At 49.7% G+C, this 25,761-nt stretch overlaps 1 protein-coding gene across 7 annotated transcripts in view; it reads left to right on the top strand.

Annotated features, from left to right (window-relative positions):
* NCOA1 (nuclear receptor coactivator 1) overlaps positions 1-25,761 on the top strand; it is a 134,367-nt gene that overhangs the window by 92,516 nt on the left and 16,090 nt on the right. For all 7 annotated transcript variants that reach the window (XM_015859674.2, XM_015859671.2, XM_015859675.2 and 4 more), the window contains 7 exon segments: positions 14,588-14,682; positions 18,157-18,334; positions 20,517-20,696; positions 21,902-21,997; positions 22,381-22,521; positions 22,871-23,018; positions 23,743-25,090. In XM_015859674.2, the coding sequence (XP_015715160.1) occupies positions 14,588-14,682; positions 18,157-18,334; positions 20,517-20,696; positions 21,902-21,997; positions 22,381-22,521; positions 22,871-23,018; positions 23,743-25,090 (2,186 nt within the window).

Here is a 25,761-nt window from a genome sequence, read left to right as displayed (position 1 = left end):
TGAAATTCTTCTGCCAAGACAGCAATAAACGCAGAGGAGAAAGAGGCCAGGCAGTTCATTTTTTTTTTTTTTTTCAGCATTCATCTGTCCCATAGAAGTTTTGGGGTTTGGGGTTTTTGGGGTGAAAAGAAGTTATCCAAGCAGCGTGTGGCTCAGCAAAGAGAGCACAGCCGTGAGCATCCAAGGCCACGCTGGATGGGGCTTGAGGCAGCCTGGTCTGGTGGGAGGTGTCCCTCCCCGTAGCAGGGATTGAGGCTGAGGGGTCTTCAAGGTCCTTTCCAACCCAAACTGCTGTGGATGTGACATTCAGTATTGAAACCAGTGCTGGATCAGGTGTGACTCTGCAGCGTAACCCTATGGGCAAAGGCAGGCTTTGGGATGTGGTGTTACTCCACATGCATTGGTCTCTGCTTTGCACAGCTCTACCCAAACCCTTTGCCTAAGAGCAGTGCTCTCTGAGCTCCAGCAGCTCAGGCTCCTGCCTGCATTTCCACTTTCCTTACTGAAGGAAAACCCTTCATCTGATTCTAGGCAGAAATAAGGCATCTTGACTGTACAGAGGAAGCCATAAAAGCGAACAGAGATGCTGAAAATGCAGCTTTGACTTGCAGAATGCTTCCTGTTTGATTTACTGTCTGTGAAATAACAGTATGTGATGGCTTCTACGCAGTCACTATGGAGTGCAGAGCCTACACAGCGATGTGGGTGTGAGCAGCTGCTTGATGCTGTGGCTCTGTTGGAGCAGGGCAAGTGGTGCACTATGTGGGGCTCCCGGAGTCTGTTGCAGTGCCTTTCAGAGCTCGTTTGCTCTGTTGAAGACTCCCCACTCCTGATTTTCAGTGTCAGTTTATAGTCCTGCTTGCCCCACTTTGCTTTTTACAGCATGCTTGTATCCTTGGTGTTTACAACCTTCATATATTTGCTGACTAGCTCCCATGCCCTCCCCTTACTGTGGTACTGCACGCAGAGGCAGCTGATGCCATCTTCCCAACCTGGCACCCAGCCTGATAGCTTTCCTTTCCAGACCCACCCCACTGGCTCAATACTAGGCTGGCAGCAAGTGTCCCCAACCCAAGCTTTGGGGATGGAGCGAGGTCTCCCCTGCCTCATGTTTTAGCATCCAGTGTCTCTGTAAGGGATGCGATGGCACACCAGCTACAGGAGTTTATCTCCTTATTCCCCAGAAGAATCTCTAATTACATGGGATCATAGAATCATAGAGCTGTTTGAGTTGGAAAGGACCTTTAATGGCCATGTGGTCCAATCTGCCTGCACTGAACAGGGGCACCCACAGCTCCATCAGTGCTCAGAGCCCATCCAGCCTGACTGTGGGTGTCTGCAGGGATGGGGCACCCAACACCTCTCTGTGCAACCTGTGCCAGTGCCTCACCAAATGCTTCAGGTCTGGAAGCAGATAACCTTGGGATCATGGGTAGGAGTGGATGGCATGCAAAGATGGGATAGAGATGGGAACCATGAGACCCACGCTCTGATAGAAGGGTGATGTTGTCTCCCTTGCATCCCTGCCTGCCTTTGCAGTGTCTTTCGAAGATTAAACCACCACATCTTTTTCCCCGGAGCCCTTTACGTTGATAGGGTGCTTAATTTCCTTCCAAAGCAGGAATGTAAACGCAGCACCGTAATAGAATAAATCAAACAGTATTGAACTTCTCATTATGCTGCCTCCAGCCCCAGAGAACCGCTGAGGATTGCCCTTGAAACACCTCCACGTGGTCACAGCTCGGCCACCGCGGGCATCCCAGGGCCCCTTCCCACGTCCTTCCTGCTCCCACAGGGCTGCAGTATGTTCTCTCACTGCCGAAACCAACACATAGAGCTGTTGGAGACCTGGCTGAGGAGCAGCTCCCATCCCCGCCAGGATGCCTGGGGGCTGCTGTTTGCTTTCTAGTCCTGCGAGGTCCAAAAGCCCCAGCAGATCTTCTCTGCTCTTGCCAAATGAATGGATTTGTTCCCGTGATTCACACAGCTTGACTTCTCCAATGATAGCACCTGAGATGGCAATGGCCAGGGAGCTGCAGGAGTGACCCCAGACCCACCGAGAGCTGGTTGAGCTGCTGAATTTATCTTTATGAGTGGACGAGGGGAAAAACCAGATCTCTAATTAACGCAGTTTTATTCCCTAATAATGGTACAGAGTACCGACCTGATTTCAAGACATTTTAAAGGGCAGTAGGTTAAGAGTAAGATTCCTTCTCTGCACTTTGCTGCGTTAACCTGCAGAGACGATGGCCCTTAATTTTTAAGTCAAATTACTTTGGACAGAGAGAGGCAGAAGGCTGTTTCTTGAGCCTTTAGTTAATGATTTTCAGAGGGGCCGAGGGTAACAGCGCTTCTCCCTCTTCTCTGACTGCACAACACCTCCACAATTTGTTCCCCCACCAAAACAAACCCACAGAGAAGGTGCTCAGGTCCTCCTGACATCCCTTTATTAGGGTTTACCAGGAAACGTCCAAAAAGAAGACAGCCCTGTGTTTATGACCGCCTTCCATTCGTAAGGTAACCTGCTAAGGGAAGTAATTTTCCTTTTGGGTAAATAGAGCGGGTTAATTAAGCAAAGTATATGAAATAGTTATTGACTTTGGCTGCTCTGTTGCATATGATCATTGGGCTGTCAGTGGCTTTCCTTTAATTAAGTTTCCCTGCTGTCTTGTCATATGCTGAGATTTTGAGTCTTTGGCCTTGGTTTTATTTTATTATATACATATAGAGCTTCTGGCAGAGGTATGTCCTGCGTCCTCGGGGGAACATATAGAATCCTCCTCAGTATGAATACTGAGTTTCTTCTTGGTTTTGGGAATGCCGACATATGGTGAGCTCTAAAAACAAAAAGGCCTTGGTTTTATGTTTAGCAGTGGCCAGAAAATGATGAACTGATGGCTTGCAAAGTGGTTTCTCCCCCAGACTGTGATGTCAGAGAGGAGACTCTGTCCTTGGGCCCTAAGTCAAGAGCCCCTTCATTTCCTAGCAGCCACTGAGTGGTGGGGGATGTTATTAAAGAGCATAAAATAGATATGAGGAAGAAATTCTTTACTCTGAGGGCACTGAGGCACTGCAACAGGTTGCCCAGCAAGGCTGTGGATGCCCCCTGCATGGAAGCACTCAAGGCCAGGCTGGATGGGGCTGTGAGCAACCTGGGCTAGAGGGAGGTGTCCCTGCCTACAGCAGGGGGTTGGAACTACATGAGCTTAAAGGTCCCTTCCAACCCAAACCATTCTGTGATTCAGCATTCATTTCTGGACACAGAGGTTGGTCACAGGGGAGTTTGGGCTGGAAGGGGCTCTGGAGGGCCCATCAGAACACTTTAATTAGACACACTGCTCATCTTTTGAACACTGGAAGAGGTGGCGGAGTTGCCACCCTTAGATGTGTTGGAGAACCATGGGGATGTGGTACTTGGGGACGTGGGTCCATGGTGCAGAATCTGGCACTTGCTCTTGTGCAGATGGGGAAGGAGGCCCTGGTGACTCTGGATGTACCAAAGGCTAAAAGGAGAATTTACAGTGTGAAATTGAACTGCAAGGTAGTCTGGTATCCAAAGAAGATTGACAGGGTGAGGCTGGGAGGAGGTGCAGTGTGGCACATTCCAAAGCCAAAAGAAAGAAGTTACCTAAACAGGAGTTTTTGTCTGCTGACTCAACACGAGGTCCTTCAGTGAACCCAAAAGAGGACAATTCCGCGCAGTGGAAGAACAATATTTGCGTAGTCAGATAAGAGATGGAAACCCTGTTACTTGGAAAATCATTAAGCTGGAGGCTCGTGGAATAGCCTGAGCTCAGAGCATTGCAGCTGTAAGGCCAATGACGTACCACAATCTAGAGTTGAGCTCTAATGTTTGAGGTTTTGCAGAAGAACAAAAGCAAGCAGCGGGCTGGCATCTGAGAAACAACGCGAGTGGAAATGGAATAAATGAAAACTGCTGTAAGGGGTTTACGTTAATTAAAGGATTTTTAATTAATTAATTAAAACCACATTAAGGTTTGTGTCAAGTCTAAAATTAGATGGCGATCTCTTCAGGCTACAACTGTCAGCTTGGTTCTGGAGTCCCCTCTTTAAATGCATCGACTTTATCGGAGCTATCCCGATTTTATTTGCTTGGAGGGAGGTCAGAAAACGAGAGCTTTGCTTTTGTCTTCGGGTGGTGTTCTGTACACTCTGGGTTCCTCCCCAGGGTCAGAAAGGACCTCTTTGGCCACGGTGCTGATGATGGCTGTTGGCAGGTGCTGGGCAGAAAATCTCTTTCCTGTTCCCAAATCTGGTGGTTGCTTTAGCCCTGCAGGATCGGCTTCTTTCCCAAACCACTGCAGGAAAAGTCATGCAAATAGGAGGAGCATCTCACACTGCTTTCATCTCATCTCACCATACATTCGAGGGCTACAGAGAAAGATAAACAAGCAAACCCTGGAGGCCAGATTAGACATCAGCAGGGAAGGGGAATTTCTCGTTGGCTTCGTTAGGTGCCCACTGGAAACCCCAAAGTGTGAGGCTGATCCAAAGCAAACAGAGTACAAACAGATCCAGTCCTTTTAACTGCGTAATTTGGGCTTGCAGGAATTCGTTTGTGATAATGAAGAGGATCCTGCTGCTAATTGGTGAGGGCAGTGGGGAGTGGGTGTTCCTGGTGCTCTCCATCCAATCTGAAAATCACCGAGCTTCCCTCGTTGTGTGATTTGCAAACACCTGCTCATTTTTTGGTGGAGATGAGTTGGAGATCATTTCTCTACCTGTGTTGAGTTGCCCTTTAATTTAGCTTGTTCTTCCCTCTCTTTGGTAATTACCACTCTTCCCTAATGTATTTGTAAGAAGTTGTCACGCTTGTTCTCTACCTTTTTTCAACTAGTCCAAACATATCAAGCTCTCCTAGGCTCTTTGTGTCAAATAGCTCTGCCTTGCCTTTCATTACCCTAGGAAATCTTTTCTGTATTACAACCAATTCAACTTCGTTTTTTCTCGATTTAATTAGCCCAGACTATCACTATTTCTATTACTGGGTCTTACCAATAACGTTAGGTTGTTGCTGGGAATGACCGTTGTCATCTCCGGTCACCTCCATTAAGCTCTTGCTCTCAAGTTGCCAACTTCATGGCCTTCAAGAAGAGGAAAATGGATGAAATTAGAGCAGTTCATCAGTGCAGCTGGGCAATCTTTCATAGAATCATAGAATCACAAGGTTGAAAAGGGCCTACAAGATCATCTTGTCCAACCATCCTCCCTTTACCATACCTACAGTAAAACCCCTAAACCATATCTCGTAGCTCCTTATCCAGATGCTTCTTGAACAGTGCCAGGGATGGCGACTCCACCACCTCCCTGGGCAGCCATTCCAGTGCCTGACCACCCTATGAGACGAAAAGTTCCTTCTTATGTCCAGTCTAAGCATCTGATACATCTTGTGGCCATCTTTCTACCATTTGAGCCTCTTCTGTGTGGGCAAGTCAACCCACCCTTGTGTTGGTTTTCTCCTGTGGACAAGTCAACCCACCCTTGTGCTGAGGGGTGTTCTTTTTTTCCCTGCACGACTGACAAACTTTGGGGAAAAGAAGATTGCAAAGGCCCAGGGAGGCGGAGAGGAGAACTGTGAGGGTGAATCAGGGGCTGCAGGAAATGTCTTGCAGCTTGGAAAGTTGAAGAGCTCTGTTGAGTGTATCCAGAGGAGTGGGAGCAGGCTGATGACGCTGCATAAGCACTGACAAGAGTGGAAAATGCTGGCGACCGGAGAGGTTTTTAAATCCAGCATAACAAAGAATGACTCAAAGCTGAAGCCAGACAAAAACAAATTAGGAATAGGGCCCAGATTTATAACTCCGAGTGATTACTTTGGGATGGAGCTGCCAGGGGAAGTGGTGGATTGTGCAGGTTGGAGCCAAACAGAAGTTGAGGGCTCGTTGTGGTAGAAGTGGGTGAACTCAGCGATGCTCAGGAAGTCGCATCGGCCAATGGAGTGATCTCTCCTGGCCTTAAAGTCTGTAAATCTTAACGTTTTGAGGTCTCATTTCCTGTGTCCTCTGAGCTGTAAACAAGTAATTCACAGCTCAGGCTGCGCCTTGCTTTACAGGCAGAACTGACAAGCGAAAGTAATGCAATGCAGCAATTGTTACTTGGCTTTGGATGCTGGGCTGTTGTGTTTGTTTTGTTGTTTTTTTTTCCCCAGGAAAACTGCTATTCTTCCATTGCTCTCTTCTTCAGTGCGGGACAGGAATGCTTTTCTCTATGCAAGATGACTCAGGGGTGAATAAAACGCAGCCTTTTTATCAGAGCAGCTAATTGCACCTCGCGCACAATATGGGAAGGGTTCCTGAGAACCCATTGGGAATTTCACGCCCTCTCTGTGGTTTGTTTCAATGTGAGCTGCAAAATGGGTTCAGTCTCTGCCTACACCCTCCACAGGCACCCGTGAAGTCAGTCCCTCCGTATCTGCTGGAATCTGTTTTATATCAGGGATTGATTTCAGATACAAACTCCCCCAGGTCAGTGCTACATAACTCTCTGCCTGTGCAGCCAGGGAGCATCCCCTGGACGTGTTTATTTTATGGAGCCGTACCACCTACAAAGCATGTCAATAAAATTCTCATCCTTCTTCTGGCAGTTTTAATCTAGCTGGCAGCTTAAATATAGAACAAGGGGAAGGGGAGGCTGCTAAGAATTGCGCAGCCCTCTCCAAACATTGCCTTTATTTTAACAAGTGAACATTTGGTTATTACATCCTCAAGCTTTTAAACATCTCACACTGTCAAGAACTAATAAATCCTTTAGCACCTAGCTGTAAGTGGAGGCTCTGATAGGATGTAACAGGCGTGCAGATCACGCAGAGAGTCATAAACCACCTGTAGAAATCACTCCTCCTCTTGCCTTCTGCTGTGCTGGATTAGCTTTTTCTTTCCCCCCCCCCCCTCTTTTTTTTTCCTCCTTGACTCAGTCTCAGATTTAAAAGGCAGAAAATGAAGAGGGGGGGGAAAAAATCCCCTTCCATTCAAAGTCCTTCATCCTGGATCACTGCTATGATCACTCCTATGAGCTGGCATCCATTTGGGTGTGGGAGGAGAAGCAACAGAGGAGCACTGAAATGTGTCCTATGTGCAGAGGGGGCTCTGGGGTCCTGGCACATCCCTGCACTGCCTGTCCCCATTCTGGGCCCTTAGGAGAGCCCGTGTGCCCACCGGTGTGAGCATCACCCTGCGTGGCAATTAACACAATAAGCCACTTTTTGAATGGGGAAAATAATCCTTGGGTTGAATATGGGGGGGTTGGCCATGGAATCCTTCTGCTTTCATTTTGGCTTTTCCCCTGAACAAACTTTTACAGGCTTTAATCCTCTCAGTTCTCCCTTGAGCAAAAGAAATAAAGCAAGATTTGTATAAGGAGACAACGGCTTTTGTTAGGACAAGCAATGTGGTTGGACAGAACAAGCAAAGTCACGGGCACACGAACGTGCCTTTGGGTAAGAGCCTGAAGAACATTCATGTCTCCTTGCAGAATGGAGGGGTTTGTCCCCCAGTGCCCAGCAAGAAGCATCTGAGCATCTTGTCCAGTGCTTCCCTTGAGTCGTACAAATTCCTTGTGGGCATTTTGTGTGGTACTTAGTGACAAAATCAGAGCCTTGGGGAAGAGCTGGCGGCCCAGAGCCCAGCCAAGCCAACGGTGCTGTTCAGAAGGTTTTAAGTGGTAGCTGTCACCCATCCTTCTGTGCTTCGTATTCAGAAAGGCAGCTTCCCTCCCTCATTCCAAGATGTGTATTCATTAATTAATTAAGCTGCCAGTCTCAGCTAACCACCTTTTAAATCATTAAGTCCGTATTACAGGGAGCAGGGTTGATGAATGTTGGAGTGGTAGATCGGGTTCCCCAGGCTGATATTTGCACTGGCTTTGGTGCAGCTGCTGTGCTAAGACTGGATTATATCTTACATGCGCGGATTATGTCATACGGGAGGATGGAATAGTTCGGGCCATCCCAAAGTATTAGGCACTGGCACAGGTTGCCCAGAGAGGCAGTGGGTGCAGGCAGCTAAGGACAGGCCAGATGGGGGCTGTGAGCACTGATGGAGCTGTGGGTGTCCCTGTTCAGTGCAGGGAATGGGACCAGATGGCCTTGAAGGGTCCCTTCCAACTCAAACCATTCTATGAAAGTTAATTTTGGAAGCGAGGTCCAGAGAAGAGCAGAGCTGGGGCAGGAGTGGGAGCAGCATGGGAAGCGTCAGGTTTTGCATTGCCTGCACGCCTTGGCAGCTGTCTCCTTGCCTGTGCAGTTAACATATTTGACGTGCCCGTGCAACTTGAGCATAAAGCAGATTTAGCAGTTGACATGAGCGAATCTTTAATAGTAACTTTGCATGGATTGGAGTGTGCACAGCACTGGAGCGTCAAGATAGTGCGTATGAGTGTGATAGCGGAGGAGAGACGGGCTGATTCTTTGCAAACTTAATTAAATCAGGTCATTAAAGCCATGTTGCAACGTATTTTGTGCCTGCAGGAGAGGAACAAAGGCTATGCCAGGGCTGAATGAGAGCTGAGGGAGAGCTGCACATTTCCCTTCCTCATCTTTGCAGTTTTGACCGTGCACAGTTGACACGGCTTTTGAATGAATTAAGTCCTTCAGATTGAGATGAAAGTTTTTATTTCCACCCTCTGTCCCTCCCCCCAGTAAGATGGAGATGTTCTACCTGCTTGATCTCAGAGCTGAGTGTAAGAAAGTCTCAGCTCCTCGTGCCTGTTAGCTCCTGTCAGCGTTCAGCGCTCATTAATTTTGCATTCACTCAGCACCGTATAATTTTTCCTGACATTGTTCAGACAACCAGCCTATTTTACTTAAGACATCTCTACACCATTAGTGTTTAACTCTAAAAGGTGTGAAGGCAGAAGGAAACATCCCTCTCCTTCTGTTCTAGCGGCGGCAATGCTTCGCTCTGCTCTTTTTGCTGTTAAATGAGGGTTTTAACAAAAGCAGAACTATCAGCTTTTCCTTACAAACCGTGCCAAGGAAAGGGATGTTTGATGACTGATAAGATCATGCAGTCCAGCCATGCACCCGTGCTTGTGACCGCTCTAGGCCACGTCACAAGACACACTCTTGAGGGTCCATGTGGAGTCTCACAAAGGAGAACCACTGAACCCTGCACCATTGGTGAATCATAGAATCAAAGAATGGTTTAAATTGAAAGGGACCTTTAAGCTCATGTAGTTCCAACCCCCTGCTGTAGGCAGGGACACCTCCTTCTAGCCCAGGTTGCTCACAGCCCCATCCAGCCTGGCCTTGAGTGCTTCCATGGAGCATCCACAGTCTCACTGCTCAGTGTCCCACCACCCTCACTGTAAAGAATTCCTTCCTAATATCTAATCTAAATCTGCCCTCTTCCAGTTTAAAGCCATTTCCCCTCATCCTGTTGCTACATGCCCTTATAAAAAGCACCACAGTGGCTGAAGGCAGCAGTGATTCCAGCTCCAGTCCTAGTGATTCTATGCTGTGAAACCCTATGAGTGCTTGCACGGCGTGTTGGGGCATCTCAGCTCAGGGAATGTCAATGAACTCTGTAATCCACTCCAGCAGGAGCTGTAAGAGCATGTCTGGTTATGCATCAGGCTCCTTCAGCTGCACAACAGCAGTGTTAATGGAGATTAGTGCTGTAGGCTTGTTAAAAACAAACGTGTCTGGTGTCCACCCTGCCTGCGATCCTTGGCTGGAAGGATGTCACAGGTCGGCTGGGATGACTGCAACGCTGAAATATGTATTTGCAGTCTACAGAAAGAACCAAAAGGGTTAAAACAAGGCTGATGATTCATTCGCATGAAAGGGTCGTAGGGAACTTGGTTGTGGGTAGATACAGGCTTTAAAAAAGCTATTAAATCACTGCTTTAACCTTAATATAAATCCAGGGCTCCACCTGCAGATCCACACTGGTGGATGATTGGCACTGGCATGGATTCCTTGGAGAAACTATGGGTGCCCCATCCCTGGAGGTCTGGGCAGCCCTGAGCATTGCCCACAAAAGGAGCACAGGTTGAGGAACTCAGGTAGAGACCTCTCCATCATGGGGAGACCCCATTGCTTGTCTCCAATGTGTGGCCATGAGGGGTGGCATCAGGCTGGTCTGCACAGGGCTCCAAGGGAGCTGTGCTCACTTCTGGAATCTGAGATCTGTTCTTCTGTTTCTTGCACTGTTTTTTTTGTTTTTTTTCAAGCTTTGAAGCTCCCAGATTGTATTTTTCCACAGTTTCTTAAATTCATAGATCAGATAATTTCCTTCCACCTACTAGAATAAAAAGTTATACAACCGAAGAGCTGCTGATTTCCATACAGTGCTCTGTAGGAATCTGGTATCTGTGCAAGGGAAGACGCAGGGATGGGTTTTCTGCATCTGCCTCCATGTGAATGTGCCGATGTGCCTTAAGCAGGCAATGGGCAAAACTCAGCTCCTGCAGCTTGAGTTTGGGGTATCTCCAAACAGCTGTCATCAGTGGGAGCCATTGCACAGGGGCTGATACTGGGAGCATAGCTGGGCACTGTAATCAAGGTAGCAATGAAGTAAATCCCAAACAATGCTGTTGAGTAGGGGGAGCACCACTGGAAAAACCATCTTGTGTATTGCTGAGTCTTCCTGTTTGCTTTCTCAGCCAAGAGGTGAATTCCTCCCAGCAAACCTCCAGCCATAGTGGGGAGAACAAACTGGTTTCACATCCCTGCTTTTCATGGGGCAGCACAAATTGGTCCCATCTGTGCATGGGAACAGCTGAAGAGCATCACCTTCAGGCATGTGAACCTTCCTGAGTCAGTAGGTTCGCTAATGTCATAGCAAAAGGTTTCCTCATTTGATTCTTGATCATAACGCTCCCCACATCTTTGCTCCCCAGCCCAGACACACATGGCCTTGTGTGCCAACACTGTGCTGAAGATGAATACCTGACCTGGGCCACCACCATCAGCCAGCAGTGCTCGTTCCTTCCCCACCTCCTGTCCTTTACCCCACAGAATAACCCTGGACATGCCTTCTTCTTTGGACACTATTTAAAACCATGGTTTTTTATGGTCTACGTCCCCTCACATGCTGCTTCCCTTTATTAATAGTTTTCCTTTATTATTGTCTTTTTTTTCTCTCGTGGCTTCTTAAAATCAATTTTTGTTCTCCGGAAGGTGCGTGCAGTGTGCTCAGAAAACCTGCTGCAAAGTAGTTTATTTTGATGGCAGTTTTTTCCTATAGGGTTTACTGGACTGATGAGTCCCGTAGCAGGCACTAATTAATGGCGTAGCTTTCTGTCACGCTCTCGATCCGTGGGTGCACCGAGTCTGTTCCATCTGATTTTAATTAACTAAAAATCAAAGCTTGTCGTTGGGAAGTTACAGCTGTGGATTCAGTCGTCTTGCTCCTCTCTTATGAAGCAGATAGAGCTGAGCTGGGGGCTGCCATTGCCATTGGCTTCCCTGCCTTCCCCAGCATCCCCTCCCATCCTCTTGAGCACTTCTTGAGTGCCAAAGGAAGCGCTAAAAGCCGTCATGCTGGGAATGGGAAATGGTTATTCTGGTTTCCTGGGTGCCCTTTGTTTTTTAAGAGCACAAAGTTTCTGACCAGAAGCCCTGTTTAGAAGATCCATTCGTAGAATCATAGAATCATTAAGGCTGGAAAAGACCTCAGGATCATCAGATTCAACCATCAACCCATCACCATCGTGCCCACTCGTAGACTTATTAAGGTTGGAAAAGACCTCTGAGGTCATGATCCTTTCCATTCATGGTCCCTTCCAACAGCTCTGTGATTCTATCACCAAGCCCATCACCACCGTGCCCACTAAACCATGTCCCTCCATTCCACATCTACATGTTTTGTATGGGTTTGTCATGATTTGGGTAAAATGGGATAAGTTAAGGCTCTTTGGAGACTTTCCCCATCATACCCTTTAGTGACATAGTAGTGGCTCCCACCCTGTTTCACCATGATGCATCTCCTCACTGTTTTGGGTGCTTGCTTTGCCCCAGGTATGTGAGTTCAGGATCCTGGACATCCCATTTCCTTGAAAATCATAGAGTAGGTATTGTCCTGCCAAAGAGACTCATGCAACGAAGTCAACTAAAGGTGGGTAAGTAGTCCTGAGAGCTGATTTTTTGGCTTGCTGAGCTCTCATGGCTCCTACAACCATCCAGGCACCCATAAGTCTCCCTGGCTGTCAGAAAATCAAGGCGTCATTTTAAGAATGCATTTAAAATAGCTCATCCCCCATTGTGCTGCGAGAAGGAGCCGCTTTAATCACGTTCGAGGCAATTATGCTGTAATCAGGGCCATTGGTGTGCCTGACTTTTATGGCGCAATGGGGATTTATGATGCCAGCGGATGCCAAAGCCCCCAGGGCTGAATCCTGGCTGCCTCCCACAGTAGGAGAGCGGCGGATTTGTTGCTCCCGCTGGTTTTATTTTCCTGTGGATCTGTCCATCCAGCCTCAGTTTTATAATTAGATTACAAGCACCGAGGCCGCAGGGACCGTCACTTTGCTCCGGGTTCAGTATTGAGCACAGGGAACACACAGCCCGCAATGGACGCTCCCATGCCATCAGCTCAAGTCATCGTGCGAGGCATCAGGTGAGGTGGTAAAAGCAGACAGCTTTAATATGGGAAAAAGAAGAGCGAGACTAATGGGTTAAGGAGCAAAACAGCGGGTTGGTGGTAATGTATTCCTTGTAGCTCTCCCGAGGTACTGCTGCTCGGGATGAGACGCTAAAGAGCTGCGTTTAAGCACATTAAGTTAAGTGCTTTGCGGGGACGGGCTGACACTTTGAAGGAGTTTTGTGTGGCTGCAATGTGTCGCTCAGAAGGTGAGCAGGGGCTGATGCTGCTGCTCCCAGCCCAGCGAGCGGCCGGGCTGCAGGAGGCGAAGGAGATGCACGCGAGAGATGCCGGCAGCTCCAGCTAATCCTCCCAGTAATAGGCTTGGTGATGGCATATGAAACTATTTTGCTAAAGTGGGAGGAGGATCCCACAGCCCAATTAAAGGATTAGATCTGAAAGCTGGTCCATTACCTCTAAGTACATGAATTTATAAAGAGCAGGAAAAAAAGCCGTTTCTCACGCCCTTTGGTAATAAGCGACGATGAGTTCTGCTCAAAGCATTGCTGCTGCCTCTGCCATGATGGGGCTGAATCCCTGCACCGGTACCACGGGATGGGGGCACAACCCAGTTTGCTGGTCATAGAATGACAGAATGGATTGAGTTGGAAGGGACCCTTCAAGGCCGTCTGGTCCCACTCCCTGCACTGATCAGGGACACCCACAGCTCCATCAGTGCTCACAGCCCATCCAGCCTGACCTTGGCTGTCTGCAGGAATGGGGCACCACCGCCTCTCTGGGTGACCTGTGCCAGTTGTCCAGTCTATACCTCCTCTCTTGGTCCTGCCTGAAAAGCAAGTGCTCCTTGAGGCTCGCTGCCCTTCAAGCCCTGCTATGTGCCATGTATGGGCTGAAGAGCAGAGTCAGGGAGGTGAATGCACAGAGGGAGTTTGATGGGGGTGAACATCCCGGGAGGACGCGGGGGATGAAGTGTGTCAAGTGACACATCTGGAAGGCTTGCAAATGTGATTTGATGCTGAGTAATAAAACTTGCCACTCGTTAATAGGATTAGATCTACGCGCAAATGAATCACAGCACAAATGTGCCTCTTGCAGTAAATATTACATGGAGTTAGACACTTTGCTGCCGAGTCCGATGCGCTGCAAAACACTAAATGCAGTTTAGCTCTCACTTAGGGACAAGCTGGGGAGGAAAGGGATAAGTGGAACATCTGGCAGTGGTGCTCTGAGTGGACATGGCAGCAGCAAGGTGGTGGCATCCACCAGGAACCAAATACCCCATGGATTGTGCCTTCAGTGCGCTCACCGTGGCCTCATGGAGGCTAAAAGCATTCACAGTCCCCTTACCCTGTGGAGCCCCATCAGTGGATTGAGCCCATGGCTGGGGAAGGGATGGCTGCACTTCATGGCTGCATGAGCTCCTGAGCCAAAACCACCCGCTCCACATCCCATGGAGTCACATGAATTGGAAGGGGCCCCCAAGAACTACTGAGTCCAACCCCTGCCTCCAGCCAGCACCTCCCAAGACCCAAACCTTGTTGTCTCTGCGCCTTGGGCTGTGCTGGGTTTTCCTGCTGCAGGTTTCCCCTGTCCTTTGGGAATCCCTCCTGCCCGTGATTTATTAACGTGTTGTCTGAAAAGCTCCCCATCAAAACACTACAGCCTGCACTAAGCTGGATATACCGTTTCCTTTTCAAAATGTTGATGTTGGATTTCTCTCTCTCCAGCCTTTCTGCTTCGGATTGTTTTTCCTTCCTGCCAGTGGCAAATTGTGATCGAATTAGTGCCTTTATTTTACCAGGATTAGAAAAGACATTGTTTTGGGGTTTTTTTTCTTCAAGTTTTTCCCCTTCACAGGGCTGAGAGATGACACAAAAATGCCAAAGTCTATTGATGAGCGTCACGCATTGTCTGGATGGCAGGATATATGAAATCCAGCTGTCAATGCTTTGTTTATTATTGGTTACGTTTCAGTAGGGGAATTACGGTTCTTTGGCTGTAACATCCCTTTTCCTTTGCTACAGAGAAAGCAGCTGATGATGAAGTCCAGAAGTCTGACATCTCATCCAGCAGCCAGGGAGTGATTGAGAAGGAGTCGCTGGGACCTCTTCTGCTGGAGGTGGGTGCAGTAAGTAACTGCAGTGGCATGATTCGTAATATGGCACGGTCTGTATTCTGTGATTTCTGCTGGAAGCCAAGTGAATAACTGGCAGGTGAATTGAGGAGTATTTCTTGAGAAAACAAGGGAGTCTAGACTTCAGAATACCTGCATCTACTGGTGTTTGCTACATCATCCAAACCCAGTCTGGGTCACCAGATCTCCTTCCCTGGAGACACCAGGAAGGAGACATCCCTCCAAGCTTTTGGCTTCTGTGGGATTCTCCATGTGTTGCCCTGCATGGAGCCAGCACAAGGATGACGTGTCCCTGCCTGCAGGCTGCATGTAGCATCCCTGGGACAACGTGGCAGCCCCAGTAGCGCTCTTAAGATAGAATCATAGAATCATTAAAGTTGGAAAAGACCACTAAGATCCTCAAGCCCAACCTAAAATCCGACTGTCAACCCATAGTCCAGCCATTGACCTGTAGACCCGTAGTCCAACTGTCAACCCATTCTCCAACTGTTAACCCACAGTCCAGCTATCTGCCCATAGACTCATATTCCAACCATCAGCTCACAGACCTGGAGTGCAGCTGTCAATATGCTCTGGCATAGGATGCAGGGCATGACTGAGCCTCCTGCAGAGCAATGCGGTGCTCACTGTAGGGCTTGCAGAAGAGTCCAGTATCGTGGTCTGGGTAGTAATGAAGACTGAGATTTGTCTGTAATGGAGGTTTGGAGCAGCTTTCCAGGATCTCCTCAACCTCTGCCCATAGCACTCTTCTCTTCTTTGTACCCTCAAGTTAAGCTGTCCAAATTAATCAAACAGCAGGAGGTGACTCTGCAGCAGAGGTGTTAACAGCTCGGCATTTGGCTGGTGTGCTTCTTGCCCTTCATCTCCACTTCTTCCATCCTGTGGTAGAGCATCCCATCTTGGCTCCCTGCTGCAGCCTGGAGTTGTGGAGGTGATGGAAGAGCAAAGGAGGGCATCAGTATCACAAATGGCACTGAGAAACCTAAGCTCCTTATATAGAAAGTGAAATTAATTAAATCAGATGGTTTGTGACCAAAAATTGGTGTTGGGTGTTAATCAATCCTTTCAGCAGGAAGGAATACAGAGGTGTGTGGCTGTTTGGCAAATGCTGCTTTGTAAATAATCTACCATGTATTGTTTGGCTCAATATGCATATTCAGATTACAGTTATTACCCACATTGGCTGAGGAATAATTTCCTAATTGGCCTCTTCCCACAGGAGCGCATGAAGCTCTGATGGAGGTGGAAGCTCCAAAGCCACCCTTTGGCACTGAGCCTCTCTGCCTTGACCAGAACTGGAGAATCATAGAGTCATGGAATGGTTTGGGTTGGAAAGGGCCTCAAGGATCACCTGGTTCCAACCCCTTTGCCACAGGCAGGGTTGCCAACCACTAGATCAAGTACTAGATGCTGCAGCCTTCAGTTGGGATGGAGGCAGGGCTGGCACCGTGGCTTGGAGGACAGCAGCAACATGTGTCCATAAAACACTTTGAGACCTGGAGCCCTTGCCTCGTGTTGGGGGTGTCAGTGTTTTTGCTGCCACCCCCCAGGTGATCTTGCAGGATTTTGGAGCCTGCTTGCACCGGGGTTTCTGCACAGTTTGTTTGCTGTGCAGATTGACCACAAAAAGCAGTTTGTGGTTTTGCTGGTCCCAGAGCAGCACTCAGACTCTGATGCCTAAAAGCATTCCTGAAACAACTTCCAGCTTTGGGATGCCCTGAACTCAGGCAGGGTGTGAATGCACTGCTTGATTTGGGGCTGGTGGATGGGACCCACTGCCCAGTGCCCACCTCATGCACCTTGCTGGGGCTGTGTGCTGCCACCACCAAACATAAGATCCCCATTAGGTGTCAACTCAGAGCCCCCAAAAGCATCATCTGCTGGACAGAGATGCAGGGGGCTTTGCCATCCAGAGCAGCTCCCTCCTGGTGCAGGCAGGATGCTGTGAGCGTTCTTACTGGAGATGTGAGGACCATATTTGGAATCTGGGATGTGATGTGGTTCCTATGTCCCTGTGCAGCCTGGAAGGAGCCTCATGCTCTGGTTGCAGGGTGGTGCAGCACAAGAGCTTGCTGGTTGTGGAAGGAAAGGTAGGAATTAAACTGCAGGAAGGTGGAAATCCAATCCTGCTCGTATGATATAATTTCAGCTGATGCAGCATGTCTGCAAGAATGTAAATCAGCCATCAGCCTTCTCAAGGGCTTCTCAGCTCCGAGCTCACTGCAGAAGGCAGAAAGCTGAAAACCTTCATTGCGTCCTGGTTGAAGTGAGCAGAAGGGCTCCACGTTGTGTGATAGGACACGCTTGTCCTCATTTGCTCGATTGCAGGAACTGAGTTTGCCACTTGCAACCTAAATGCACACACACACACACACACACACACACAGTTATTCTGCAGGATGCTGGAGCTCTGCAATTCTTGGACTGTAATTAAGCAAGTCGGGCATATGCTTCACTTCAGTGTCTTGCCAAATCAGTCTTCCGGACTGCTCTGGCCCTTTGAAAAGGTTTGTTTATATGTTGCTGGCACAGGACTCAGAAGCAGAGACGTCCTCAGTGTAGCTCGCAGACCTTAGAACATGTTTAAGCAAATGTACTGTTATTTGATCTCCAGCAAAGGATCCGCAGCGGTTATGAAATACCTCGTTACCATTAGTGCCCCTCGGCTAACCACAACACTGATCCTCGTGTTGACTCCTTTGTGCCATCAAGTATGTGCAGCTGTAGCTGTGCTGTTAGGTCAGCTGCTCGGCTTCATTCAAGTGGCCCATGCCCGTGTCCATGAACTTTGGGCACGTTGGAAAACGGGTGGAAAACAGTTGCTGATGGGGAGAAGAGGGAGAGCTGAGCAGAATTAACAGAAGATGTTCATTGTGTCGGAAGAAGTGAAGTTACATTGACTATGTGCTCTTAGAATCAAGGTTTAGGGGGCACAGTGGTGATGGGTTGATGGTGGGTACTTGATGATCATGGTGGCCTTTTCCAGCCTTGGGTTGGAATAGCTTGGGCTTGGGTTGGAAGGGACCTTAAAGACCATCTATCTCCATTCCTGTGCTGTGGGCTGGATTTCCCCCACTAGACTGTGCTGCCCAGGTTTCCATCCAGCCTGGCCTTCAGTGCCTCCAGAGATGGGGAACCCACAGTTTCTCTGGGCAGTGCCAGGGCCTCATGCTCTCTGAGTAAAGAATTTCTTCCCAGCATCCAATCTAAATCTCCTCTCTTTTATTTTAAAACCATAATATTGTGCTATCTGCGGCCATTTGCTGAGGAGATGCATGAGATCTGTCCTTACCATTTCCTGTTTGAGAGCTACGGTCTATAATTAACATGATGGGATGAAGGGCAAGAGGCATGTAGAGGTTTCCCATGGTCACAGCGTGGGTCCTCAGCACTGGGCCCATCCCTGTCCCAGCGCAGGGACCCACTGACCCCACACTGACCTCCTTTATCCCATTGCAGGCATTGGATGGCTTCTTCTTCGTCGTGAATCGCGAAGGGAGGATCGTCTTCGTCTCTGAGAACGTCACCAGCTACCTGGGGTACAACCAGGAGGAGCTCATGAACACCAGTGTCTACAGCATCCTGCACGTGGGGGATCACACCGAGTTTGTCAAGAACTTGTTGCCCAAGTCTCTAGGTAAGAAAACTGTTGGCCCCAAAGCTTGGCCAACATCAGCAAAGCCGCCTGGCGTTTGTATAGTGTTTCAAGTGCGCTGAAATTCAGAGCTACACCCTACCCAGGTAATGAGCCATAAACTTCTACGTGCTGAAATACATCCTACCAGTGAAGAATCAATATTGGATTTATGAACAAATAGCAGCGCTAATGGATGGCACTCTGAAAGTAATCTGTCTTTCACCGCTAAGAAAACTTCTGCATTCGGTGCCGCAGCTCCGTGAAGCTGCTGGAGTTGAAGCTGGGGAAAGACTTGCTGGGCTTTGTTTGTGAGTTAGTGTAAAGAATCCAGCCTGATCCTATCGACCTCTTGTTTGCTTGCCAAAATGCATATCGCTTCATCGGCATTTAAGCTCATTTTTAAAATAATGTGCTTACTCAACGGCACTGTAATTTAACTCTCTGTAAGAGCCTCTGCCTGCCCCCCTGCCACAGCCCTCGGCAGCCTCCATTAAAGCCCCAGCTGCAAAGCTTTGGCTGTAACGGGGCAGTTTTAAGGGGTTTTGTCCCCTTCTGCTGTCAGAACCCGTTGTATTTTGTTACATAGATGTGGTACGCAGCCTCGCTGTTTCAGTGCCTTCCATCAGCATCAGTGGGGCCATCACTTGGGTGCTGCTGGTCATCACTTGCGTGTTGTAAGCTCACGGTGGTTCCCCACACCAAGCAAATGGACAGCTGGGAGGAAATGCCACACGACAAAGGCACTTGCATGGCTTTGGAGGCAATTGAAGGAGCAGCTTTTATTCACTGACTTAACAAAGGCATCCTTTTGTAGACCCAAAGAAAGCACTGCTATGCAGCAGGGGAATGAGCCACAAAATCCTCATGTGCTCAGAGTTCTTTGGTCAGTGCTGAACTGAAAGCCCAAGAAACGGCCGGAGCTCAAAGCATCCTGAGCAGGGATTCAGGGCTGGTGCTGACCTGCAAAGCACCAGGACTGCTTTGCCTACAGCAAGGGTAGCACAGAGAGGCTGTGGATGCCCCATCCATGGAGGTGTTCAAGGCCAGGTTGGATGGGGAGCAGCCCATGTGGAAGTTGGTGGCCCTGCCTGTGGCGGGGGGTTGGAGCTTCATGATCCTTGAGGTCCCTTCCAACCCAGGCCATGCTGTGATTCTGTAACTCTATGGAGGGGGCTTAGCCAGCACCTCCTCTCACCACACTCTTCATGCATCCCCATGGCACAGGGTTTTGAGGTGATGCTCCTCCACTGAACACTGGGTGGATAACATGGGTGAGGCATCACTGAACCGTATCACCACATCCACTAATGCCTTCGAAGATATAACCATTATTATCAAATAGAAAACGCGCCTTTTCCAAGTAACTTGACTTAAAAAAAAGGGCTTTTTTTCTGTTTGGTTTTTTTTTGTGTGTCACAGTTGTCTTCCCTCTGGGTAAGTGCAATGATGTCTTAAACCACCTGTATCTATGAGCACGCATCGGTTTGAGCTTATGGAGCTTCAGGCTTTGTCTCTTCCCTGCGGTTACCTGGGAGCAGCTGTGTGTTTTCTTTTGCTTGGATGTTACAAACCCCTCGGCTCTTCTGGCAGGGCAGGCTGTGCGAGAGCTTCACAGTCTGCTAGTGGCAAAATCACTTGAGTTGAACATGGATCTCCATAGAGATGTTAGAGAGGGTTAGCAACATCAGCCTTCCAACATGTGCCTGGGGAGACCTCAAATGTGCCACAGTGGTTAAGCCACTTCTGAGGAGAACCAGGGATCTCTGACACATGCTTGGAGTCTTTGGTGGGTTTACCAGCCATTCCCTAAGAGAGTATCCCAGGTTGCAGCATTGCTTCTCCTCCAGCCTGAATTCAGCAGAGCTTTTTTCCTGTTATTTGCCAGGTTCATTCACAGATAGCAGTGTTTGGTGGAAAATTTGGCTGTGGTTTAGGTGGGACCCCACTGACATTGCTGTCTGGATATCCTGTGCCAAGGCTTGTTGTGCAGGGAGCTGCTGTGCTGCCGTGTTTCAAGATCACAGTGGTTTAATAACACCCAGCAATGTGGGCACAGCAGGACCAGCCTTTTACAAGCTTCTGGTCTGCAGTGAAGATCAGAGCTCTGATCCACGGAGCTTCATCTTTGCAATATGTCATAACTCATAACACCACCTCTCCTCCTTTCTCTCTCCCACCCCAGTGAATGGAGTTCCCTGGCCTCAGGAAGCGACCCGACGCAACAGCCACACGTTCAGCTGCAGGATGCTGATCCGACCGCCCGATGAGCCCGGCACCGAGAACCAGGAGGCTCGGCAGCGCTATGAGGTGATGCAGTGCTTCACCGTTTCCCAGCCCAAGTCATTCAAGGAGGAAGGAGAAGGTAGGGCAGAGCCTTCACCTCCAGCCCTGCAATGGGGAGAGGGTGGGGAGAAGGGGATGAGGTTGAATCCTCCAGGGTTTTCACCAAGAAATTGGCGAGCTGACTTTTGAAGAGGCTTCTATGACTCTCCAGAAGCAGCTTTTGGCACAGCTTGCAGTTACTGTTGCTGAAGGAAAGAGAAAATCGTATGAATGCCACAGATGTGGCATGGAGGGACATGGCTTAGTTGGGTGAATGGTTGGATTTGATGATCTTAATGTTTTTTTCCTACCTTCATGATGTCGTGATTACATTTAGGGACATATTGTGGTGGGGATGGTGGTGATGGGTCAGCGGTTGGGCTTGATCTTGTAAGTCTTATCCAACCATAAAAGCTCAATGATTCAATGAGTGGGCATGGTGGTAATGGGTCAGAGGTTGAACTTGATGATCTTAGAGGTCTTCTCCAACCTTAATGATCCTACAGTTCTATAATTACCAGACAAAGCTCGCTGGCTGCACAACCTTCTCCCAGCAGGCTGCAAAGGGAAGATATTATTGGGTGAGCCTGGGCTGTCATTGCACTCTAATTGGTAGCACATGCAGTAGATGCCTGAGCATCAGGAACATTCCCAGCCCCAGGAGCTGCTCAGCACCGTGCTGATGGCGTGGTTTTGGCCAGAGCAAATCCCTGCAGGATTTTGGAGGGGCTGGGTCACCCTGGTGGCAACAGGGCTGCTGCTTTCCTGGTGTGAGGTCTCAGAGCAGGAGAGTGAAGGAGCTTCCCTGCAAATGCCGTAGCTCTCATCTCTGTGTACCAACTCTTATTTTCCAGCACATTAGCTGAATTAATCCACTGCGGTTTACACAGGAGATCACGACTGGAAGGAATAAATTATGGTATTTTATGACCAAATACTTTGCCTGAAGCTGACAGTTGCTGGCTTTTAGCGCTGACTTTTATTGTACAATACTGCCAGATCTGAAAAGCCTTTACAATTAATTTCTCCAAACACTGGAAACCTCTCCCAACAAACTTCATATAGTTTACAGAGAGCCTCCGTGCTCTGAAGGGCCGGAGGACTGCTCGGGGTAAACACATCCAGGGCAGGACGTGGCCGTCGAGTGCCTCAGAGTTATTTTAATTAACATTCTGAATTGCGAGTGGAGGCTGTTAACGTGTGACTTTCTCATTCTCCTGGTCCTTTCTCCTTCTGCTTTGGCAGATTTCCAGTCCTGTCTGATATGCATTGCAAGAAGGTTACCTCGACCAGCAGCCGTCACCCCTTCCGAATCCTTCGTGACCAAGCAAGACACCACAGGTAATGTCCATGCAATGCTGCTGGGGCTGCTGGGGGGTGCATGGCTGATCAAACATATCACACATGCAGCCTCTCTCCCCTCCTTTTGATTTCAGGGGGTATTGAGGTTGCAGATCAATGGGATTGAGGCAGTCGTCACCATTCAGATTTGGGGTTGCTCTCAACCGAATATTGCTTTCTTCTTTATTGAAGCAGTTTGGTGACCTTCTTTCTGATAGTTAATCAGCACCGCGGGCTTCCCTGCAGCCTGTGAATCCTTCTTGAGCGCATCCAGGCTCTTTCTACCCCTCCATTGCTGTAATACCCTTCTTGCACAGCTGCCTGCTTTTCCTGACACGCGTTCTGCTGTGCCTGACTGACGTGGTTCTCCTCTCTCCACCCAGGTAAAATCATCTCCATCGACACCAGCTCCCTGAGAGCTGCCGGCAGGACGGGTTGGGAAGATTTAGTGCGGAAATGCATCTATGCTTTCTTCCAGCCTCAGGGCAGAGAGCCATCTTACGCCAAGCAGCTCTTTCAAGAAGGTAACAAGCTCCTCTCACCGGCTCTCTCCCTCTCGTGCCGAGCAGCAGTAGCTACACTACCAAGTTGATGCATAGCCCTTGTTGCTGGATAAGTGCTTTCTGGGAAAACAAACACTGCAATAGTAATTGCACAGTGCTGGAGGGTGAGGTGAGGTGGCTGAGCATTGCTGGAAGAGCTCCTCCAGCTGCAGAGCAGCAGATCTGGGCTGGGTATGGGGTTCCCTTTGGGAATCCTTTGGGAAATACAGAATTGAGGCACATCTCTGCAGGCCAGATTTGGGCATTACACTGAGGGGTTCTGCTGTTGTTGCTGAAGGTATCCCTGTGTTTTTGGTTGTCCCTATCTCAGTGATGACACGTGGCACAGCCTTCAGCCCATCTTATCGATTCACCCTGAGTGACGGGACGGTGCTCAGCGCCCACACCAAGTGCAAGCTCTGCTACCCCTCCAGCCCAGAAGTGCAGCCCTTCATCATGGGCATCCACATCATTGACAGGTACGTTCCTGTACCACTGCTGCAGAGCCGTGCTCAGGTTGGTATCATGCCTGCATGTGATCCAGGAATGGAGGAACCCATTCCCAGCCCGTTCCAACCATGGCTCATGGTGTTGTTTGGAGATGTGGTCACAGAATCACACAATAGCCCTGGTTGGAAGGGACATCAAGGATTATGGATCTCCAGCCCCTCCGCCACAGGCAGGACCACCAGTACTAGACCATGAGGGATCCAGGTCTGAACACCTGCATAAAGCAGCTCTGTTGCTTTTTATTGATGACTTCCATTTGGCAAAGAGCACGGGGTGTTCAAGTGAAGCTTTATAGACGTGCTTGAGATTTCTGCCTTGCCCAGAGAACTTAGGCAAAATATTTGGGGAGGGAGAGGCTCCAGAGAACTTGTAGAACAGGGTGAGGTGAGTCTGTGGGCCTGGGCTGTGCAGGAGAAACATGGGGAGGATGGAGAGGGGGGGAATGGTCTGTGAGCTGGGTCCTCTGGCCAGGTGGGAGCACAGCACCCGGAGGAGGTTATGTCCCCTTTCTGGGGAGGTGTTGAAGCTGCTGCCCTCCTCCCACACTACTGAAACAGATCTGGAGTTTGCAGGCTGCCGTTCTTCAAGCTCCAGATCTCTGCAGAATAAAAGGGTGGCAGGAGCTATTCGGGGAATACCAAAGGTTTGGGTGAGGCCTCACGTGTTTCTCCCTTTCCCTTTTGTCTCCGGCAGGGATCACGGCATGCTGTCCCCCCAGGAGAACACTAACTCAGCCATGGCCCTTCCGCGGGTCAGCCCCTCTCTGAACCCCAACATCTCTCCCGGGCAAGGCATGGCCCTGCCACCCTCCATCCCTCCCTCCAATGGCAGCATGCTGGCCAACCCTGGCAACCAGCAGCCCGGTGCCGGCCTCCACAGCAGCAACTCCAGCACCAGCCAAACGAGCTTCGGCTGTTCTCCTGGGAACCAGATAGGAGCCAATGTTGCCTTAAACCAGGGACAAGCCGGTCCCCAGAACAGTAACCACAATTTAAACCTCAATAGCTCCCCCATGAACAGCCCAGGGATCACCCCGCCTCAATTTATGTCTCCTAGGCACCGAGTCAGCCCAGGACTGGTCCCCCGGCCCCGGGGACCCAGCAATCCCTTCTCCCCCACCATGCCCACCATGCACTCCCCCGTGGGCATGGCAAACAGTGGCGGGGGTGGCAGTGGTGGTGGCGGCGGCGGCTCCAGGTCCTTTCCCACCGCCCCCATGAACTCTTTGCAGGGGCTTAGTGAAGGGGCCAGCACGCCGGTGGGCTACTCCACACCACCCCCTGTGCTGAGACAGCTGGGCTCCCAGAGCTCACCCGGCCGCCTCGGCATGCAGCCCATGAAAGCGGAGTCCAAGGACAGCAAGGAGATCGCCTCCATCCTGAGCGAGATGATCCAGTCTGATGGCGGCACAGGTGACGGCAAGCCGCTGGACTCGGGTGTGCTGCATGGCGCTGAGAGGCTCACGGAGGGGGAGAGCAAGTGCTCCCAAGCCACCAGCCACAAGCTGGTCCAGCTGCTGGCCAGCACCGCCGAGCAGCAGCTTCGGCATGCGGACGCGGACACGAGCTGTAAGGATTCATTGGCCTGCGCAGGCACCACAGGCACACTGGGTGCCAGCAACCCGCCGAGCAGCACCTGTCCCTCCTCCCATAGCTCACTGACCGAGCGGCATAAGATTTTACATAGACTACTTCAGGAGGGCAGCCCTTCTGACATCACCACCTTGGCCATGGAGCATGATAAAAAGGATAACGTCCCCAACCCCGCCACCACCCCGACAGCCCCGAGTCAGCTGCCGGGTACCCCGGACATCAAGCTGGAGTCGGATGCGATGAAAAAGAAGGATGTCAAGGATCACCAGCTCCTGCGTTATCTGCTTGATAAGGACGAGAAGGAGCTTGCCGCCGCCCCGGCCCTCAGCCTGGATGATGTGAAGGTGAAGGTGGAGAAGACGGAGCAGATGGAGCCCTGCAACACCACCCCAGTGCCACTGGCCAAGCCGCCGGCCGCAGAGGAGGTCAAGCTGGAGTCACAAGGCCAGGTGAGTCTGCTCTGTTTTGGGGTCAGCACCATCAAAAAGACAGGCTTTCTTGGTGTTATCCCCCATTGCTCCACCAGCAGGTGTGGTGTCACCTTCCCTACTGGTGTCACCTTCTGTAGCACTGCTGTCACTCTCAGTCGACTGGGCTCCGTTGCACATCATCTTGAGTGCAATCATGCAGCATGTGTAGGGCAGTCAGGGGATCAGGCCCATGAAACGCAGGTCCTGTTTGACCATCTTAATGGTCCTTCCCAGCCTTACAGGTGCTCCCATGTTTTGGTAACTCAGAGCTTCAAGGCAGTGCTGAGAGAGGAAGGAGGAAGCTTTCCTGAGGTGCATAAGAATGGGAAAGGAGCATTGCTGCTTGCTGCAGGTGGCAGGCCTGAATGGGTAGGGGACTATGTGAGCCTTGCCAAGTGAAAGGGCTCTTAATTCTGCATCTCTGGGCACATTCAGGACTCGTGTCCCCGGGAATTCTCAATCTGTTGCCCTCTTGTTGGCTGAGATTAGCAATTATACAGGCCTTTTAGTTATCCTAAAAGTATTATTAAATTGAATAATCCAGTGACAGATCTCCGCAATAGAGATTTGAGTGTATAAATATTCATTACATGCAGCTATGAATAGAAGAGATTTCTTATTTTTGAAAGCCAGGGGAGATGGTAACATGG

The sequence above is a fragment of the Coturnix japonica genome, chromosome 3, assembly GCF_001577835.2.
Source record: "Coturnix japonica isolate 7356 chromosome 3, Coturnix japonica 2.1, whole genome shotgun sequence".
Lineage (NCBI taxonomy): Eukaryota > Metazoa > Chordata > Aves > Galliformes > Phasianidae > Coturnix > Coturnix japonica.
The sequence above is the reverse complement of the archived record's forward strand: the minus strand, read 5'-3'. Positions and strand labels throughout refer to the sequence as shown.